We start from the raw sequence: 22,583 nt of genomic DNA on the forward strand, positions 1-22,583 counted from the left end.
GGCACACTTTCTGGCACACACTCCATGCTTAATAAATGTTTGAACAGAACTGAACATAAGCAAAGGAAACAGCATTTACCTACTAAATTTTTTAAAAAACCTTAATTCTTGGGGTGACTGAGTGACTCACTTAGTTGAGCATTCAACTCTTCGTTTTGGCTCAGGTCATAATCTCAGGATCATGAGATTGAGTCTGGCATTGGGCTCTGTATTCAGTGAGGAGTCTGCTTGAGATTCTCTCCCTCTCTTCCTCTCCCCACTCATCTGCATGCATGCTCTCTCTCCCTAAAAATAAATAAATAAATCTTAAAAAATTAAAAAAAAAACCCTCAACTTCATAGTTAGGAAGTTTCTTACGGCTAATTTAAATTATACTATACTGCAGGAGGAGTCCATTCTGCCTCTCCCTTCAAAAGAGACAAAGACTTGATCACCATCTTTTGTAAAATAAAATAAAATAAAATAAAATAATCTATTAGTGATAGATTAAATAATTACCACTTATTAAGCATCAGTCATCTCCAGGCCCCAGCCTTACATTCAATGTGCTTTGTCTTTTGTCCTTGCAACAATCTTTAGGTAAGCAATATCATCTCCAATTTATAGTTGAGGACACTGAGGCTCAGAGATGTTAAGTATTTTGCTTAAGTTTACACAACCTGCAGCAGCAAAACTAGGCTTTATATCCAATGGGTCCCCTGTTTCTTCTCTGAGGACACTTTTTGCCTGTTTCTACCTGGGAGCAATCATTCCCATCTTCTAGTGTGCTCTTCTTCTACGGTAATTAACACATGTTCTTCAGCTTCTAATCATGGCCCTTAAAAACAAACTATTAATAATCTTTTATCTATCTCTGGCCTTTCCCCAAGTTCTCCATGTTCTTTGAGTTTGGCATCAACTCAGTCCTTAAAATACCATTCAATGGGGGAAAAAAATCACAAGTTTTGACTTTAGTAAAAGAATAGAATCATCTCCCTTCCCATTTTAAATCAGCCTACAAACTATTATGCACCTATTGACAAAAAATCATTTTTAAAAAAGTGAAAAAGTAAAGGAATAATAACCACCAGGAATCCTGGTGAAAGCCAGGTGTCACAATGTAGTTTTGTGTGCTTCCCACAGTCAACTGCATGAAAAGGTACCAGGAACAGCACAGAGCACACCTGGACTAACCATTTTCCAGGTGCGAGCACCCACATCTGGGAGCGGATGCCTCATGGTGAAGAAAGACCATGGGGCTCAGGAGGTGAAGCCAACTAAATACTGTGATGTGGAGTTTTAGTCTCCCTATGGTCTACAGTCGAGTAGTTCAAGGTGGGGGCTGTGGGCAAGCACTGGTCCATTTCATTCCTAGCCTGTGACACGCTAAGTAGAGTAACAAAATACTTTTTCATCTCTCAGATCTAATAAAAATCTTGGGTTTATATATTGCCCATCTTTATTTTTTCTGTTCATCCCTTCATTCCCAAACACTAGAGCAGGGCCTGACATGTAGCTGGTATGTACTGGCTGCCTGGGAGATCATAAGAGAATGTTGGGGAGAGGGCAGAGACCAGGAAACACCAAATGCCAGCAAATGGACTTTTTTTTTTCCCCTAGTAATTCATCTTCATAAAGCATTGGTCTATGACAGGTTGCAAATATGCAGAACAAAACAAAAAGCAAGAACTGGTCCTTTACCTCAGGTAGTTAGAGAAGTGCTGGTCTAGCAAGTAAATGTAGAAATAGTGCTTGGCAGAGTTGCTAGAACTCCCAGCCATTTATTTAGCGTCTAGTAAAGATTTAGGTGTGGTAATGTTCCCAGAATAAGTCACCAGTAATACCTTCGGACACTCACTTTTAGTTCCCCGTATTCCAACCATCTACATGTATCAGTGCATTCCCTGAAGATTCCATCCATCCCTGAGGCAGATGCTTATGACCCCAGGCTTACAGGGAAATGCTGAAGAACTACTGATGGGCTCTCTAAGCAGACTACTAAGTGAGTCACAAAGGGCACAGGAGAGTCCACTGCACATTGCTCTAGCCTGCGTAAATGAGACGTAGGTTTCCTCAACTCTTAAAAAAGGTTTAGGTAGTGTCCACTCCTGTTGTTTCTTGCCATGTGGAGGGACGCACCTGGTTTCTTCATTCCTGGGAGAAGCGCCTTATAGAAGTGAGTTTGGGAAAATGAATTAGACATGTTTAACCTAGTCCTTCACTCTTGGAAACTAGCTACTCCGTACAAGGCTACACAGGGGCAGACCCCCAAGAGCAGAGTCCTGTGGCTGTTCAGCTGTGGGTGTTGATTCCTGGATTCAGTCATAGGAAGGGAATTGTTCCTATATACCCTGATCCAATTTCTCCAGTATCAGCTTCTCTCAGTTGGCTTATAGTTTGGGCAGGAATACAAAGGTATTATTTGGAAGGCTTCTCTCAAACCTCACCAAATGGCAGTGATTATACATTAAAGGCTTGTCTCATAGGCTTTGCTGGCCTATATTCTTCACTTGCCTTCCATTAGCCTTCTTGGAGAAGAGAGCAGATCCTGAAACACTCATGTGGTGACTATGCTGTATTGATACCTATTCGGTACCTTCTGCCAAGTAGAAGCCAGAACTTCCTCTGCCACACTGGTGAGTGACAGCAATCTCCTGGCTCAGTCAATGCCCCTTTCTGCCTGTACTTTTCTGGGTGTGTTTCTCCTAAAGTTGTGGCTCATCTTTCCAGGTTTTTGAAGATCAATAAGCACATATTTTGGGACACATCACGATGGAAAACACAAGGGCTCTAGAATCAAAAGGAAGAATCAGATAAAAGTGAGTCTTAGCTCCTCTACAAAGTATCAAGAAGAAAATGTCTTTCCAGGCATTTCTACAGTTCACTTTGGGTAAACAGAGAAAAGCTCATGGCCTCTGCAGCCTTCCCATTTCCAAGACCCAGTTAGGACTCTTTCTTTGGCTCTTCCTGAGTTAGGCCAGGGAGCATTAAAACTTACAGTCTATTTCTCTGAGATTCAGTTACAGGTCACTCTTGCTACAATTCTCTCTGACCTTGCATTTTTTCTTTGGGTCACTGGAGTAGTTTTAGGCTAATCGCCTGTGAACACTGCCTACATTTTCTAAGCCAGAATGTGGCTTGCTTCTTCTGGTAGCCCTTCCTCGTGATGACTGACTATGCCTGGCTGAGCTGGAGGAATGAATGACCCTAGATTCTTTGTCACCGTATTCACAGCATTATGTCTCCTCAACTAGACCTTGTCTATGCCAATAGCTTTGTATTTTCCCCACCCCCAAATATGGAATTATATTTGTGATATTACTTTATGTTACAGATTAAGTCCCTAAAGAAAGATAGTACCCACCCCCTCGATGTAGTTAAGATCTTCGTGGGTGTTTTTCATTCAACTTTGCTAGTTCAGGAGCACCAGGGTGGCTAAATCTGTTAAGCGTCTGCTTTTGGCTAAGGTCATGATCCCGGGGTCCTGGGATCAAGCACCACTTCGTATCTGGTAGATTGGCTTTGGGCTCCCTGCTCAGAGGGGTGTCTGCTTCTCCTTCTCCCTCTGCACCCCTCAATTCATGCTCTTCTCTTGTTCACTCTCTTAAATAAATGAATAAAAATCTTAAGGAAAAAAAAAAAAGAACAAACTTTGCTAGTCCAAACATACATTTTAATGTAAAAATGCATGAGTATAGAGAAGTATAGGCTTCTGGTTTAGAAAGCCCGCCTCTTTGGAAAGTTACTGACCTCATAAGAAACTATGAATAAATTCCCCAAGGTAGGATGAACAGAAAGTAACTTATACTCACATACAAACATAATTAAGTATAGATACAATTGCATAACTAAAATGAAATTTAATGTAGATGTGCCAAAGAGAAGAAAGCACAAAAAAATTTATAGAACTTATATGAAGTAGGGATGTTCAGTCTGTTAAACGACTGCCTTCTGCTCAAGTCATGATCCCAGGATCCTGGGATCAAGCCCCGCATCAGGCTCCTTGCTCAGTGGGGAGCCTGCGTCTCCCTCTGCCTGTCTCTCCCCCTGCTTGTACACACACACTCTCTCTCTGACAAATAAATAAAAATTTAAAAAAAAAAAAAAAACCCGAAACCAAACTTATATGAAGTAAGAAAATGTTCAACTGGGTAATAACCAAAACTTCATTAACTTAGCAGTCTTGGGGGTCCAGAAAATAAAGTAGCACCAGCCAGATTCCTTTGGTGTTGCAGGTCCTTCTAGACCAGGCCAGGCAAGTGACGGTGGATTTGGAGCTGGGGCAAGCCCACCCCATGTTGCACAGCACACTGCACTGCATTTAGAACCCAGCAAATAGGGAATCCATTATAGTTGAGAGTTGCCCGGTGCAGACAACCAGCTTCTGCCAGCACTTAGAGGAGAGACAACCCTATTAAAATACCTTTTAAAAAGCTAAAGCTAAATGACTGAACATTAAAACTTTGAGGAATGGGGAGGAAAAAAAACTATGAGGAAACGTCAGCTTGCTTATGCAGGGAATGAGCAGAACTTAATTCTCATTCCAGCATGGAGCTGTTGGGCGCCCAGCTCCTTCCACTCTGGATAGAAAACAAATTCCCAAGTTGCTACTGAACCAAACTTGAAAGGCCAGTCAGGAAATGAGCAGCAATCCCGCATAGGAAAGACTGGATCAATGTTTTTTCTAAAGTAAACAAAAGATCTGCAAAAGTGTTTCCTTGCACTATCTGGCAAGAGAAAGAAGCACCTGGAGAGTGAGTTAGGATAAGAAACCGTATAAGAAATGGGAGTAAAACAAGGACGGTTATAATGAAGCTTTGTCTCGCTAATCTCCAGAGCCCAAGTGTTCTATTAGGAAACAAAGCTGCAAATGAAGAGACAATCAGGAAGACAGTTGATTAAGAATACATTCATGGAAAGGATAAATAGAATAAATACTTTTCTGGATCCTGAATCTCATCTTTGATTTGGATTTTTAAAAAACTTTTAAAATACCTTCTACAGAGTCAAAGTGGAATATATACATTAAAATAAATGAGGGCTGTGGAGGAAAAAGTATGAGCAATGAGAAAAGCAATTATCCTTGGAGACAGAAATTTCTTTGCTTCAATGCAGCCTGTGATGCAGGCAATTTCAGCCATTCTCTTTCAGGTTGATTTTCCATGCGAGTTCCAAATGCTGCTTGAGGGGACGTGGTCTCAGTTCACCTGAGGGACTGGGGCATAACTAAAGATGTATGGAGAGCTAGCAGATTCTTTAAGGCAAACATTCTGTTTCGGTAGGACAGCCTCAGGAGGAAGTCACCCTTGGGAGGCAGGTAAGAGCAATGAGGCAGCAACTGCATAGTGTTGTCTGTGTTAAATATATAACATTTAAACCACCCCCCAAAACCAATGCAAAGGACTCGGCGGCATCTCCTCGTTAATTTTATGAAGTCACAGAGTTTTAGCTCTTTTTCCCAATGAAAAAGGCTTAAAGACCACAACCAATAATCAATACATAAAGATTAACTGAGAAAGAAAATCCATTTCTGCTTTTTCTGCAATGAGCCTAGGGGGTGTCACATAAAGGAGCAATAGATTGAGAAAACTGCCAAAGAATTTGTATAAGCAGAACAAAACTCATAGTTTCCCTGGACCAAACCCAACAGCCCAAGCAGGAGAGTGATGCTTGGGGGCTTTTTAGGAGGCGATCAATGGCTCACTTGATCTGGTAGGCAACATTTGATAGAAAAGCATATATTTTCCGGGGCCTAGGCTCTACTTAGTGCCTACCTGCTGGAGAAAATCAAAGATAAAGATGCAAATCCCTGGGAAGCCAGGGACACAGCTAACTGGACGCCATTTGTGACTATTTGAAGTCCATGAGTTCCTCAAGTATTGATCTTTTTTTCTCCTTATGAAATGTTAACGCGTGTTTTTATTCATTCACCTGCCTCTGGCTGTTCCTTACTAAAGGTTAAGTGGTTGTGAAACCACATGCACTACAGAATCCAAAGCAGCTGTTTGAAACTCTTGAACAAGGAGTAGTGCCTTGTAGCTCCAGGGGCAGCTGAGGGTGGGCTCTCTCTGACCATCTGTAGGTTTTTTTTTTTGTTTTTTTTTTTTTTTTTAAAGATTTTATTTATTTATTTGTCAGAGACACAGGGAGAGAGAGCGAGTGAGCACAGGCAGACAGAGAGGCAGGCAGAGAGAGAGGGAAGCAGGCTCCCTGCTGAGCAAGGAGCCCGATGCGGGACTCGATCCCAGAACCCCGGGATCATGACCTGAGCCGAAGGCAGCGGCTTAACCCACTGAGCCACCCAGGCGTCCCCCATCTGTAGGTTTTAATGTGCTCTGTCCATCTCGTGTCAGCGTGGCTTGCCAGAGTTGGAGTCACTGTGCTCGGAGACACTGCAGGAGGGGCCTGGGGGTGGGGTGGTGGTGCTCTGCAGCCTCCTGGGCCTCTCCAGCAGGTGCACTTGCCTTTTCATTCTGAGGCTGTTTTTCTTACTCTCCGCAAGCACTCATACACAGAACTGTTATTACTTGTTACCGCATGTTGCTGATTCATACTCAGAAGAAAAAGTAATTTTGTCTTCAACACCTCTTCCCTGTCATGTAAGGCATATGTTAATGAAAGACAGATTTTGGCATCCACTCTCCTCTGTAGCTTTGAAGCCACAATATAAGATTCATTATAAATGAAGATGCAACTGTTATTTTACTTCTATTTATATTTATAACAACACCAAAGCCATCTTGCAGGTACCTTTGTGCCTCTTGAATCCCAAACCATATTCCAAGAAATGCTCAACATTTTATGCTCGAATTGTCATTAATGTGGCATTAACGTACATACAATGTTTTAAAATAATGATGTTTTCACTCATATTTTGTTGCTGACAATCCCTGAATTCCCATCTTTTAGATTATACTAAAGCTGAATCCCTTGGAAGACATTTTAAGGCTTTTCAGACTGCCTCCTCCCCCCACTCTGTTTAGTGAGGAGTATGCAGGCGATGGGTGCTCGGCTTGCTGGCTCGGCTGGGAGGGGAGCCAAGTGGAAGCCAGAAGGGGGTGGGGCAGGAGCAGAAGTAAACATATGCAGAATGCTGAAAAGAACTGATTGAAAGCTTTTGCTTTGTCATTCCTCTTAGTTCCTTTCCTTCTTTTCCTTCCCATTTTGTAACTGTGGACCAGTGCAACGTACTTATTTCATAGAATCACTGGATCTGGAATGAGCTGTCACCTTGTAGATTGTCTCATCCAAACTCCTACCCATTGCTATAATTCTCCGCTTGATTCAGGAGCTCTTTTTCTTCTCCAGCAGCTTTCCCAGCAGCATGTGAGCTATCGATTAAAAGTGTGTTGATGAGACTAGAGTTTTTGGAATCATACAATTCTGGGTCCAAACCGTGGCTCTGCCATGGATTGGCAGTGACATCTGGGCAAGTCTCAGAGCCCCAGTCTTATCTGTTAAATGGTCAGGACAGAAATGAATTCATAGGCGTTCGAAGATGAAATGAAGTAATAATGCAATACTTAAAAATATAGTATATAGAAGACTCAGCACTGGTTGCTAAATTAAGAATAGTTAAGTGATTCAAAAGGAACCAAGACCCATACTTTCTGTTTGACTCTGAGGCAATTCTTTCCCACCACATCTTACTGTCTTTCTCACAAGGTCTCATAAAGCCACTGAAGAAGTTTCTATTGCTGGAATACTCTCCATATGTGGCCTTGTAGACTGTAAATGCTGTTATTAATAACAATACCTCCCATATATTCAGTGCTTTAGAATTTACAACGCACTTTCACAAGCGCAGGGCGGGGAGGTAGGGAGGGGAGGCAGGGGAGTACCCAAGCCAGCTCGATGTCTACTGGTGACTAACAGAGGCCGGAAGCAGGAGCTGCGGAGGCTTTGAAAGAGGTCTATTAGTGATGCAAATGCGAAGTTATCTGCACTTGTGAGGAGCATAATAAACATTAAAACCAATTAGAAGTAACAACGAGTGATATATTCAGGCTTCAGAACTTGGCTTTGAGGAGTTGGCAAACCATAGGAATACAGCACGGGAGTTTGGGGGCAAGAAATTTACCTGAAGTGTAAGCAGTCTAAATATGGGTGAGTTTTCCCATACAAACTAGAGTATAGTGACTATTTAGATTGCAGAATGGTAGAAACCTCCATGTGTTCATGGTTTAGAGACAAAGCATATGGAATTGAATCAAGCAAAGCAAGTAATTTCTCAGAATACAACATTCACTGAGTGCTTCAATACGATAAATCTATCAAACGGAATGCAAAACTTTTAATAATAGAAACTGTTACCTTGACGTTCTTACAAAATTCTGAAATAGTTCTTCATGTGTGAGAGTTTTTACATTTGGAAAACGCTCAAAAGCGAATTTTTAGAAGTGGAGAGAAAAGAGGCTGCATTTTTAATATAGACTATTTCATTGTTTCTGTATTGTAAGAAGATGAAGGAACATCTTTTTCTGTTAGAAAGAAAATGGTCCTTTTGAAATTCAGCTCTCTCAGAAGATGAATTTTTAAATCTCAAATTCTGTCTAACTAACTGGTCCTAGCTTTATGTCCATGCGGAAAAAATAAGAATTTCATGCAGCTATCAAATATTTTAAACTAATATCCAGGCAGATACATTTGCAACACTTCATGATTTTTTAATACCTACAGGCAATATTCCAAATCAGGTCTTTCTCTCCACCGGCCTCCCACCGCCGCCAAAAATCTGTATTTTGTCTAGCAGCAAACTTTAAGTAGGGGGCTGATTTAGGTGGGCTAAGCAAGAGAAAAGACTGACCAGACAAGTGGAAAGACACTTGTAGAAATGGCCCTACCGAGTAGCCATGTGGCACGGGAGGTCTATGCTAGACAGAGACCAGAAGAGCCCAGTTTGTGTCTCACAGTCCAAATTTGGCTGATGTATTTTTGAAGTTTCTAAAGGTTAACTACGTGCTATAATACATTATAGAAAGACACAAAGCTGAATTTTACTCTGCCAGTCAAAAGCCTGGCTTGAAACTGCTATTTAGGACTGAGAGAGAGAGTACAATTTACATGTGTGAGAATGTGAGAATGATTTTACCTTCTGTTGTTTTTAAAACCACCTTAGGCCACGATTTTTAAATTGAGGCACAAGAATATCTGCTGGGGTTCCCATAGCGACATTAACGTGTTTAACTGCCCTAGTTGTATGTAATACTTTCAGGACTAGTTTGGCTTTTAAATGTATTCTTTAATTATGAAATACAACTGAGTGAAGAGTCTCAGGCACATTTTAACTTCTGCATTTATTGACTCATGCCATGTAAACAGAAAGCTTGATATTGTACTTCTGAGGAATTGCCACCACGGCAAGTGTATGCAAAACCCTTTATGTGGTCTTCCTGCCCTGATGTCTGGCCTCACTGCATTCCATTACATATGGGATGCCTCAATCTCTCTAAATGTATTTATAACATGAGTAGAATAAAACAGAAACAAACTAACCTTGGATTGCTCCAGACTAGAGACTAGAAGCCCACGTGCCCTCTATTCAAGGCTGTCTAGCAGCTGACTCCTACCCCATCTTTTCTCCACAATTCATCATGGGGAATGGCCCACACCAAACACACTTGTCTTCTCCCCATCAGGGACTAGGCTGACACCCACTGCCCCCCAGAACCTGATGTTTCCCCCTTCCTTCCCACCAACTAATCTTTGTCTTTGGAACCACTATTGCTGCCACTAACACTACTCTGGGACGCGCTGTTTGTGACTGTTTCTTTTGATAACAGTGTCTTCCTTTTCCTTTGAGGAACTTTCCTGCACTTCCATACATTCAGGTGGCACCATCAATGAAGCTTCTCTGCCCCAAACTGTCAAGAGATGAATCCATGACTCAAGTTAGACCAATCACATTCTTCTGAAAACTGAATTTTAAGTGCATTCAAAAAAGAAAAAGAGTGGGAACTGAATTTTTCCAATGGTAGTCCTTCAAGAGATTTCCATTTCTTCTAGATTTCTGTGGCTCAAAGTCTGTTAGCTGCTAAGTTCCCTATTTGAGTACCTGTTTATATATTATCTGAGATTGTGATTTAGAGGCTTGGGATGTGCATGTTTTGCTTTGACAGCCAGATTCTATCTATGCTCTCTGAAGACAGGGCTGGGTCTGTATTTATTGTATTAGTCCATATAATTTAGCACAATGTAAAGTACTCAGTATATGTTGTATGACAAATGAAAAACCAATCTTAGAAACTCCCATTTTTACAAAGTGCAATTTCCAAGCCAACTTAAATCCTTTTTGAGGCAAGGTGGTAATAAGAATTTTGGGGGGGTATAACAGTTGACTTAAAGAGAGCTTACAATAGGGGCGCCTGGGTGGCTCAGTAGGTTAAGCCTCTGCCTTCGGCTTGGGTCATGATCTCAGGGTCGGGGTTCGAGCCCCACATCGAGCTCTCTGCTCAGCGGGGAGCCTGCTTCCCTTCCTCTCTCTGCCTGCCTCTCTGCCTACTTGTAATCACTGTCAAATAAATAATAAATAAAATCTTTAAAAAAAAAAAAAAAAAAGAGAGAGCTTACAATAACTTGTACACCTAATAATAGCCTGAAAATAATGTTAGCATGGGTCATACTTCCCCAATTTTAGGAAACAGAAACTAAAATTCTATTTCAGACATTAGTCTCTGAATAAAAAAAAAAAAAAAAAAAAAAGAGTTTTGGGGTAAACAGAAAAGGTGAAAACAAAAAATTCACCTAGGCCTTGTGACTTGCGGGGGGGGGGGAACAAAGGAGTACTGTCTCTCTGCTATCAGATAAGAGAGGAAGAGAGTTTAACTATATTAGACTAACACATAAACAAATGTTTTTTTTGCACTTCTAAAAAATGGCAGGGTATGGTTTCTCAGAATCATCTGACTTATAGCAGTAATTTAATTGAAAGCTTATAAATTTCAGAGAACAAACAAAATGGTTAGACATAAACACAAACAAGCTTGAGCACATTAAGCTTTGAAAACACGGAATATGGTACACTCTTCCAAATCATTTACGAGTGCTTAAACAAAAGAGCTCACCCATGATAAACAGCAGGATATACAAATTCTCTTTTCTTCTGGTTGTCCTTTCAAAAATGAAAGATCTACAGAAGTCTTTGTACAGTGTAATCCTCATGATTCAGCCTTGAAAAAGGAGTGAAAATCCCAACTTGGAGGTTTTTTGAATCAAGTGTAATGGTTTCTGGAATTTGCCTTGAACCCACACTCGGTGCATTTTCACTTGTTTTTTCCTGTTCACTTGTAAACGACGATCAACCAGATTTTGCTTCTCATCTAACCCAGCCTTGCAGAACATATTGTGGACTTCCCCTGTGAGACAAAAATGGCAATCAAATGTATATGTGACTGGTGCATGGTGGTGGGAGAAGGGGGACAGTCAGGAACAATGGAATATTAATGGAATGACTGACCATCTAAATTTCAGTTATACTAAGAGACTCCCCAGTACAAACTGGTTAAGGAAACCTGTAAAACCAAGTGGATTTCTTCTACTTCACAAAAATACACCAAGTATGAACAGCTTAAAATGGCAGGCATAAACAGATATATAATACTACTGGTTGCAGATTTCAATATTTTGAAAGGTGCCCTCTGTTCTGAGTTTTTTTTGTTTCCAGAGACCCCAAATGGCACATTATAAAAGTACTCACATAAGTTTGGAGAAAATCCTTGAGTGAAGAATTCATTTTAAACACTCATTCATTTTTAAAAATGAGAAATTGACAAGAGATAAGTAATTTTCTATGGACTCTTAAAACCAAGTTCCCTCCTCTGGCTGTGGTATGTCATCATTTTATTCATATCTGGACTAACAGTATTTCCAAAATGGAACAGACTACACCTTCACTTGGCCATAAGAATGAAACAAGCGATTCTTTAAAGTAGTTTCAACTGGAGAAAGATTAAAAGACGAAAAGGCCATTTTCTAGTTTTCACATAGAACAGTTACAGTGTGGTTACAGAATAACCAAAGAGAGTTCTTACAGCTAATTACTTTCCCTTAGAGATAAGCATACCTTTTGTAAAGAAATATACTCTGGTACCATCTCCTCGAACATAAAAATTTTCAGATAAGCAATGTCCTAAAAAACATAACTGTGATCAGAGAAACTTAGTATTCCTTAAAACAAAACAGAAATGTGACATAAAATATAAACACGGCATTTTAAAAACACATGAAAAGAATTCCAAACTGAATATACCCCTTTTAAAACGAAGCTGAGTCTTATCATATCTTCCATAGTCCCGAAATAATAGCACTCCTCCAGGTTTCAGTAAGTTGGACAATCGGTTTACAACGCCTTGCATCCTTTGAAAACAAAGCAAGATACTATCTGCAGATGTCTTGCTTTACATGCCACATTTAACCTTTTTAAAGATAAAATAGGGTAAGTTCCATGGGGCCAAGAAAATCTCACCACAAACCTAAGGGCGACAAAACCAAAAATATTTTGTACAGAAAGGAAAATGGATACTAAAACTTGCTAAATGATTAGACTCAGAAGACCTAGAGTATAAGGCAATCACCCAAATGACTGAGTGGTGTCTTCGCAGAGCTTGATGATGTCAAAGCTGCACTGCAAAACAACATAGATAGTTCCTGGTATTTCTGTCAAGTTACGGTAGTCCCAAGGCAGATAAACACTGAAGTCACCTCATTTTCCTTGCAAGATAAAAAATATGGTGGAGCCATCCCAAATTGCACATATCTAAACAGAGATCAGGTTTCCTCCAAAACTAGCCCCTTCTCCTTTATTTAGTTCAAAGGTGCCATCATTCACTGGTGTTACACCTCAGAGGTATTTTTAACCCCTTTTCTTTTCCTCCTTTTTCACTAGACTCTCCACAACCACGTGGTCATCCAATTCTAGGTCTTCTTTTTTTAAATGATGTTTTGTCTCCTTTTTGTTTCCCTTTTGTAGTCCTTTAGTAAAAATTGACACCTCCTTAGGCCTGGAAACAGAATACTTTCTAACATCCTTTATTATTCCCCTGTTAATTCTTCCTGCAGATCAATGAGGAATTATTCTACTTAAAATGATGGTTTTGTCAAATCATCCCTTTGCTCAAAAATGTTCATGATTTTAATCCATAGGATAAAATCTCAATTTCTCAGCTGGGCTCTTAAGATCTCCTTCAACTGGCCTCAATTTCTCCAACATCTTTCCCACTACATCGTAATGTGAAGCATCAACTCTGCCCAAACTGTTCCAAGCTTGGCTCCAAAGCAATCCATGCCCCTCAAAGAGTTCTCTCTTACTTTCTGCCTATTTAAATTCTATTCACACTCCAAGCCCCAGCTCAATACTGGGAAGCCTTTACTTACTTTCTTTTATTATTTATTCTTTTCATCTGGTTCCCAATCAAATACAACCCCTTGTGACTGCTCTTGACTTAATGTTTTTGGTTAAATGTTCATGGTCTTATGTGTGATTATGGGTCAGAGATGGCAAAGATTTCAGATCTCATATCCATGCCGAGTGACTGACATTGGCTGCCTACAGAGCTCAGTGGGAATGACAATTAGGGTACAAAATCAGTTATGAGTGTCTGCCCTGAGCAGATAATGGTAAATGGAAGCCTGTGTGCTGAGTCCTAGCTATCTCTGCTTTATCCACGCTACTTAAATCTTCTAGATTTTCTTATTTTAAAAATGAGGAGTTTGCATCAGATAATCTGTAAATTCCTTCCAATTAAAACAATGTTCAGTGGAATAAAGGAGAGAAAAGCCAGATTTATGTCAGGTTATGAAGGAAGTAGTGAGAAAATGAAAGTCCCTATGAAAACAAGATAGAAATATAACATAAAGAGGTGGCATAATTAGATGAAATGCTCTCTTAAAAAACTGGAACATAAGTACATGAAAGGGAAAAAAAGAAAAGTCTTTTTCCTTGTTTATTTTGTTAGAGGTTATTTTCACACTGTGTTTATGGCCTTAGAGTTTGGCAATTAAAGAAAACTATATCTAAACCTTAAAATATTCGCATTCAGGATAAATGTCTTACGTACAGAGAATACCTTTCTGTAATTACTACTAAAACAAAGTATGAAACATAAATGCAGAAAAATAAACAGCCAAATATTTCAAAATGCAGCCATCTCCCTCTGCAAATCCTTTCTTCCCAATTATCCTTTAACATCTAGGGTTGTAGGTAAAGGCAAGGGTGGGGGCTGCTTTTCTTCATCAGCCCACCTTGCTTGGCTCAGTGCCAAATTCCAGAACCAGTTCCTGAGGACTGCAGGTGAGTGTGGGCTGGGGGAAATGGACAAGACAAGAAATGGGAGAGGGCCCCTTTTCTTTCTTTATCTGCCTTGGGCCAACTCTGCTATCCTCATCTACCTCTAGATGGAGGGTAAAGAAAAGGAAAAGAAGAGATTTTTAAAAAGGCTATTTGTTGATTGCCTACTCTATGCTTGGATCTGTGGTAAACATATTGTACTTTCTTTTATTTCAGTGGTAAGGACAGTTAGCTCTTCTTTTTTTAGCCTCTTATGGTTTATTCCCATTTAGGCTGGATCCCCCAGTCTCAAGGTCTAGCAGAACTGCTTGCCATTCATTTGTGTATGGATTTTTCAAGCTGGTAGGAAGCCACTTTTCTAAAACTTCCATGGGGCTGAATATACCACCAGAGTCCCAAATGACCCTAAAGATACTGTCTTTTCACTTACTAGTGCCTTCCTTCAACTTACTCACCTTACTTTCAGATCATTTCTATATAGGTAAGAAAGTGGCTAGGGACAGGATACATCTGAATTTATTTTATACGTAGAATAACAGTAATCTTTCCAAGACATCTGCTTCCCCTTCTTTTTAACATTCAGTTCAAATCATGAGAAAATACATTATCTACACTAATTTTAAGTAGAGTTTTTGTGGTCTTATTTGGAATTTAAACATTTCCTGTTATAGGTGTCAAATAGAAAATCTTGTTCTCTTACCACCTACTCCATCCTTTTAACTATTCATTCTTTTAACTATGAAACAAAATACATAGATGACATCTCTCTACCAGTACCTGAATGATGCCAATATTCTAAACAGATTAGCAGAAAGACACAGATTATAGAAAGTGGGAGGAAAAAGTGGCTTCATGGAATGTGATATGTCTCACCAGGTGCAAAAATATGTTTCATTCGGATTTATTTGGAAATTTAATTTGTTTTTCAACAAGCAATCAAAGTGCTCATCTCTAAAGAAGTAAAAAGACTATAAAGGGTCCTAGTGAGTTTGTAATTGCAAAGGGAAAAGCACACGTTAACTCGGTTTCTTTGGGAAAGGGTCACACTCATCAAACAAAGACTGGTTGATGTCAAGTCTCTATCTACCAGCAGAGGAAATTTTCGGGGTTGAATCTACTGCTGCAGCAGAAAATCCAATTTTAAGAAAACTTACACATGCACAACCCTTGCCACCACACGTGTGCCTTAATACAAATGAGGTGGCAGAATTTTAAGAGAGGTGATCATTTTAACAGTTGGTAGTATCTCTTTCTGTTTCCTCTCTGGACAAAAGCTATGTCGACTGTTTCAAAACAATATATGAACAAAAAATTTAAGTCATAAATATTTAAATGATGGCAATGCCCAATCTTAGATGATAAAGGTCCAAGGTTAATCTAGCAAATCTTGAGTACCTCTAATTCCCTGGAGAACTTCTTTAACACAAATTTTTTAAAGCCTGTCGACAGACCGGTGTGAAACCAAACAGATTCACAGCCCACCTCTTCACAAACATTCAGTAAGATACTAAATCAAAGATGTTTGTTTCTGATCACCAAGTACAATTTCCCTCTTGGGAGTCTATTAGGCTGTTCTGAATTTGTAATTTCCTTGACGCACCATCACTTTTAATAGGAATGTGTCTAGCCAGAGAATGCTCACTTCTCTGACAGTGATAGAAAGCTCACTAATGAAGCAGTTTGACCAGTTTCTTACCCAAGTCGGAAGAAAGGAAAGACTGCATTTAAAAGGCTGCATGTTCTACATAGTGTAGTTCACTAAATCATAAATTCAAGAATTGTCACTTTTTTTTTCTAATATTTCTGAAAACTACAACTGATAAAGGGGCTTTACACATTGCTTTGCCCTTCTGTCTTTGGTTACCTGTCAGGATGAATGGAAGAGAGCACAAAGACAAGGAGAATGACGTCCAGTATCCCATCTGGAAAAGGGTAAGGTAAGCCCTCATCACAGACGTCATGAACAAAGGCATAGCACTGGGCTGCTCGGTAGGATGAGTGCAACTATCATGATAAGGGAATAAAAAGGGGGAAATAAGCAGTTAGCAGACTTCTAGCATTTTTCTTAAAATAAAAAGGTCAAACTTTATATTTCTCCTAGTGCCTTTTTCCTCTGTAAATCTGGATGCACTTTATTTCAGATTCAGTATTCTGTAAGCTTATTTCAAGCTGCCATAAAAAATTAAGTCTTGTGCTTGGACTCACAGCATTCTTCACAATCCCTCTTTAGTTTAAAAAGAGGAATATGGGGGCACCTGGGGGCCTGAGTCGGTTAAGTGCTTGCCTTGCGCTCGGGTCATGATCCCAGGGTCCTGGGATTGAGCCCCGCATTGGGCTCCCTGCTAGTGGAGAGTGTGCTTCTCCCTGTCCCTCTGCCTGGTGCTCCTCCTGCTTGTGCTTTCTCTCTCTGTGTGTCAAATAAATAAAATCTTTTAAAAAAAGGTCCAGAAACTTCAAAAAAATAAAAAATAAAAAATAATAAAATAAAAAAAGGAATAGGGCAGGCCTTTGATTCAGTAGCCAACATTGTTGAAAGACTACCATATATTATTTCAGAGGCACTGAGACGGTCCTCAGCTCTCTCTCCTACTGCTTGTTCTATACCTCCTTTGGCTTAAAATATAAATATCCTCTACTACATAATCAAAAATTAGATAATGGCAATGATAGCACAACTTTGTACATATACTAAAATCAGTGAATTGTATAAAGTGGGTGAATTCCATGGTGTGTGAACTGTATCTCAATAAAGGCTGTTATTTAAAAAAATTAGAACATACATACACACAAATTTGCCCGCCTGGGTGGCTCAGTTGGTTAAGCAGCTGCCTTCGGCTCAGGTCATGGTCCCAGCGTCCTGGGATCGAGTCCCATATTGGGCTCCTTGCTCAGCGGGGAGCCTGCTTCTCCCTCTGCCTCTGCCTGCCACTCTGTCTGCCTGTGCTCGCTCTCTCTCCCTCTCTCTCTGACAAATAAATAAAATCTTTAAAAAAAAAAAACAAACAAACCAATACCAGAAGGATATATACCAAAATACCTAACCTTGATTCACCATAGGACTCTAAGAAGTGTGATTATAGGTGAATTCTCTGTTTAGGCTTTTCAGTATTTCAGAAAATGTCTACCATGATTAACTATTACTCAATTCAGAAATTAAGTTCCATGTACTGATTATACATTTCTGTTAGCAGAATTTCCATTCCTTTCCCATCTCCTAAAAATACTTTTTGCTAAGGTAATGCTTACTAGCTTTTGGGGATTGGTCAAACAAGTCCAGGCTCCCCACTGCTTTTCCAACAGTCTAGGACAGTTTACATTTGTATTATATGCCTTCTCAATTTTTTTTTTAACTTCATAGTTTTTAATTTAATGAGTACCTCTTACATGTTAGACTGTGTGCAGGGATCTAGGGACATAAATATGAATAAGATCATCTTGTAGGGGGCACCTGGGTAACTCATGGTGAAGCATCTGACTCTTGGTTTCAGTTCAGGTCATGACTTCAGGGTTCTCAGATCAAGCCCCATACTGAGATCAAGCCCTGTGCTGGGCTCCACATAAGGCATGGAGCCTACTTAAAATTCTTTCCCCAGGGCATCTGGGTGGCTCAGTTGGTTGTGTATGACTCTTTAGTTTCAGCTTAAGTCATGGTCTTAGGGCTGATGAGACCCACGCTGGGATTCACGCTCAGCAGGGAGTCTGCTTGAGATCCTCTCCCTCTCCCTCTGCCCCTCCTCCAGCTTGTGTGCATGTACTCTCTAATAAATAAATAAATAAATAAGATTTTCTCTCTCTCTCTCCCCCCCCCCCAACTCTTAAAAAAAAAAAATCACCTTGTAGGACCCGTTGACCTTTCTGGGTGTACCAGTGCCTTCAACTTTAAATACAAAACAACTTCTATCATTTTAAGATGATACCTTAGGTATCAGTTGATGATATGATTCCCAGAAATAGTAAAAGCTCGGTTAAAAATGGTCACAGATAACATCTGAAATATTTCAAAAATATCACAGCAGCAGCAAATAAATTAGATCCTTACCTGGCTCTCCTTAAAGAAAATATGAAGCATACCTTTACTAGCTCCACAGCTCTAGAAGCAAAATCACAACAGTAAAGAAAGGACTCTGGAACATTCCTATGAAAATGAAACCAATATTTAAATCTAGAGTTAATCTATGCTCAGGTTACAGAAGGAAACTGTAGGCTTGAACTTGTTAAAAAGTATTTCTTTAATAGAATTTTGGATAACACCCGGGTGGTTGTTTCTTCCTTTTAGACATTATTCTCTATAATGGTATATGGGTGCCTTCATGTTGCTTCTGAAATAGCATTGACTCAAATGCTTACCATTAATTACAGGGTAACTTTCAAATTCCTGTCCTGCTTTTGAAGTTCTCCATCATGTAAGGTTACCTACCCTTACATCCCATCATACTCTCACATGGGAAACCTCCAAAGCTATCCATCATCACTGCTCCATCTTTCTCCTGCTCCCCCCACCTCCCCACACTCTTTCTTCTGTGCCTCCAGCCAGTAAGGCCTATAGCTCCTTCATAGCTTAGTCAAGTTCGACCTGTGTGCAAGGACTCTCAGACCCCTGTGTCCTTGGTGCTTCAGTCCCCTTTCTCTGTGTACAACTCATTTGGTTCTTGACCCGATCAGAGAGGCTCTGATGCCCCTAGTGGAACAGAAACATATATATATATTTTAATATCATGTAAACACAACTTCTAAACATTTATTAGCCTCATTTATGTACGAAACATTAGAATACAAGGTAGTAAATGAAATTGTCTAATAAAATAGTAAAAGTATATATTTTGGAGCCAAATAGACCTGTGTTTAAATCCTGAATTTTCCATTTATTAACTCTGTGAATTATTTTATTTATAAATTTAAAGTCAGTCATATTTTGGCAGGGAATGTTTATCCATATCAAAGTCTTGAGTAGTTTTAAGTGGGCTCCACTGAACTTGTAGACAAGTTCTATTTGGCCTTTACCTAAAATTCAGTTACAATGTCTGGATCGCGGTTACTCATGGGCACACATATATTCTGAATTTTGTGGACCTGTACCCTTACTGATTATCCCTAGTATGATGGTACCAAATAATCCTTGCATCATGTTACTTAATACCATGTCTGAATCCCAGAAAGAGATTAGTTTGTCATTAAACAATAATTATAACTATGGTCCTAGCTCTTGTGGGTTTTATAGCCTAGCTGAGGACATGATTGGTTTTATATAGCTTTTATAGGGTTGTGGATAGGGCAGAGTTCCAAAGGTGTAAGTCTTCAGAATTTTGTAGAAGGTGAATAGCACTGCTGAGTGGGGAGAAGGGTAAATGGTATAAAGGCTTAGAGATGGGAGTCCTATGCCAGGGATAAGAAGCAGAGTTGATCCTGAGAGCTCAAACCAGTATGTAGCAGATTATATAAGTGGGCCTTAAAACACATAATTAGAACTTCTAATTTGGTTCAGGAGACATTTCAAGCGAGGAGAACTACTAAATACATATGAAATACAAACACAAATATGTATTCCACAAATAAAATCCCACCCAGGCTCAGATTATACTCTTAAATGCTACCCATTGATGGATACTACATTCATGTATAATGCATTAATTCTGTGGCATTGGGGATTTACATTCAATTTAAGATTAGTTAAAATATGATAAATAGGATTTGGTTATGACTTGTGCTGCTTGCCTTTTTCATCTGTTCCATATAAAAAACAGTGCTTTACTCCAGCTGATACCTGTACTGTTTCCTATGAAATCCATATATTTGTGACCACTAACTTCCTGGGTGGTCGGTCACATGTGTTTGAACTTTCTCAGGAAGCACTGACATGCACATAGACCTATGTGATATGATGGCTAAGGGCAAGGGCCCTGGAACCAAACTGCCTATGGTTTGAATCCTGGCTGTAACACTCCGTTGTATGATCTTGGAATAGCTACTTAATTTCTCTGTAACTCCATTTCCTCATCTATAAAGCAGAGATAAATATGGCACCTAAGGTCATTGTAAGGATTGGAGCAATTCATTTAAGTTTCCAAAAAGGTGCCAAACTCAGAGTAAGCACCTGCTAAATGTTAGTCATTGTTGTAACTGTTGTTGCTATTGCTATTATTTTTATTATAACCATCATATTATTATTATAGGAAGACCTGCCTCTACCTTCGAGGAATTTAAAAACTTAAGAACTTATCACAGTTCTGTAAAAGCTTCCATATAACTCAAAATGCTTCTCTGGACACTAGCACATCTAGCTCCTTATAAAAGGTATGCAGTCAACCTTTGGGCACTGGTTGCTAAACACCCACAAGATACAGAATAGTCTAGTAGCTAAAGGAAAGCATGTGCCATTTGCCATGTGTCCTCCCAGGACAGCAGCATGACCTCTAAGACTGAATTCCCACTGCAATAGCAGCCCAAGCTGAGGTCTTGTGACCACCCAATGACTTTCCAGAGCTTTTCTGTAAAATCAGCTGACTGCCTTGGCCCTTCTCCCAGGAAGCAGGTGTAAATATCACTACTACCACCACACCACTCTCTTGGCAGGGGGTTTAAGCATTAAATGATCCTTGGAGAATGATATGACCTCTCAATTCCAGAGGTCTAATTATGGTAAAATATTCAGAAAATGTAAAATATTAATCCTATACTCTCCAAAAGTAATAAAACATAATTTTTTAGGTGGGGAAAAGAGTCTAATTCTCCCTTTGGAAGGTGAAAAAAAATCACTGATTGCTTTTTAAAAATGAATTAATTATCTTAGGTTATCAAGCTACAATGATTAAAACAAAACAATACAGCCAAGAAGTATCAGGATGTGAGGAAAAAAGTGCTTGCAATCATTCACTGGAGGGAGAAGAGGGAAAAACAGAACAACTAGGAATTCAGAGATATTATCCAATATGTATTGAACTCTAACTACCTGTATTGCACTGTTTGGTTACCTGGAAAATCAGATTAGGATAAAATATATTTTCTATTTCAAGGAATATATGCAGTGGTTGGAGAGACAAGACTTAAAATAAATGATATGCTAAATAATACCTTGAGATGAGTCATAAAGCAATTCATTATCAATTGCCAAAGCAGTAAATTTATTGGTATTATAAGATCAGAAGTTACTGGGGTGAAGGAAACTGAGTATGTGGTATAAAACAGCAGGAAATGTTGGTCCAGAAATGGGGAAAAGGGAAAACAAAGAAAATAAGTATGAAAAGAGAACTGCAAATTTGCTGCTATCTTCTGCCTGGCCACTTTAACTGGTAATCTACTGGTATTAGGAAATTACTATTTATTATGTTAGGTTTAGAATAGTAATGAAGAATGTACTGTTTTTTTTTTTTTTTGAGAGACATCATAAGTATTTAAAAATAAAGTGTCATGATGTTGGCATTGTGTTAACTGTTAAATCAAGGTGGTGGGTTTATGAGAATTCACTGTATTACTCTTTACTTTTCTGAATGCTTTCACATTTTCATAAGGAAAAGCTAAAAAAAACCCATCATTAAAATTTAAAATACACATAGAGAAAAGACTGAAAGGAATTATAACAAAAATGCTGACAGCAGCTATGTTAAGATGATGGGGATGATGGGTGATTCCTACCCTCCTCTCCTTTAATGGTAATGTTCTGCAATGTGCTCATGTCAATTTTATAATGGAAAAATAATGTGAAAGCTACTGTGTAAACTTAAAAAAAAGAAGACCAGCCACAGGTACAAGTGCTAGAAAAATCTTTGTGAGGAGTGTTGTCTTCATCATGGAAATACTACAACACAAGTGAGGCAGTGAACAGGAAGGACGCATAAGGAGAACACCTCTGTCCCTATTATCTACACCTGCTTTTTTTGTCTTAGGGATAGTTGCTGTTACCTCTAAACAATTCCAAGTCTAGAGACAATCATTGGACAAAGGGAAGTCTTAATACTGGGTGTGGCTCCAGAAGTGATGACAAAATAAAATGAGGTTAAAGTATAATCTTTAAATTCAATTCTCTCTGTGGGAAATGGCTCCTACAGACCTGGAGGAGCAAACAGAACTCTGAAGTTTAGCAATTCACAGCTTAGTGGAAGGTCAAATCTCTGGTTCTTTTCTTATTCTCTCATCCACACACACACACAAGCTTAAAAAATTACTTCAACCCACAGCTGTGAAACACTCTTTTCAGAGTAATTCCTAGTTCACACAAAATTTGACACTAGGACTAAGACAACTCTTTTGAAAGCTGTTTAAGCCATTGTTTATATGTGAACAAGAATACTACTGGCATATAGATGACATTTTTCTAGAATTTCTT

The 22,583-nt window shown here is 39.3% G+C and overlaps 1 protein-coding gene across 8 annotated transcripts in view; it reads right to left on the bottom strand.

Annotated features, from left to right (window-relative positions):
- Positions 1-6,296: 6,296 nt before the first annotated feature.
- METTL8 (methyltransferase 8, methylcytidine) overlaps positions 6,297-22,583 on the bottom strand; it is an 88,321-nt gene continuing 72,034 nt past the window's right edge. For 6 of the 8 annotated variants that reach the window (XM_044242325.1, XM_044242320.1, XM_044242324.1 and 3 more), the window contains 5 exons: positions 18,335-18,398; positions 16,128-16,267; positions 12,227-12,333; positions 12,041-12,106; positions 10,867-11,333 (listed from right to left, as the gene is read on the bottom strand). In XM_044242325.1, the coding sequence (XP_044098260.1) occupies positions 11,143-11,333; positions 12,041-12,106; positions 12,227-12,333; positions 16,128-16,267; positions 18,335-18,398 (568 nt within the window). In that variant the 3' untranslated portion in view covers positions 10,867-11,142. Of the gene's footprint in view, positions 7,434-9,256; positions 9,843-10,866; positions 11,334-12,040; positions 12,107-12,226; positions 12,334-16,127; positions 16,268-18,334; positions 18,399-22,583 lie in introns of those variants that run through there. The other 2 variants (XR_006383827.1, XR_006383826.1) reach the window with 2 other exon arrangements.

This window comes from Neovison vison, chromosome 3, assembly GCF_020171115.1.
Source record: "Neovison vison isolate M4711 chromosome 3, ASM_NN_V1, whole genome shotgun sequence".
NCBI lineage: Eukaryota > Metazoa > Chordata > Mammalia > Carnivora > Mustelidae > Neogale > Neogale vison.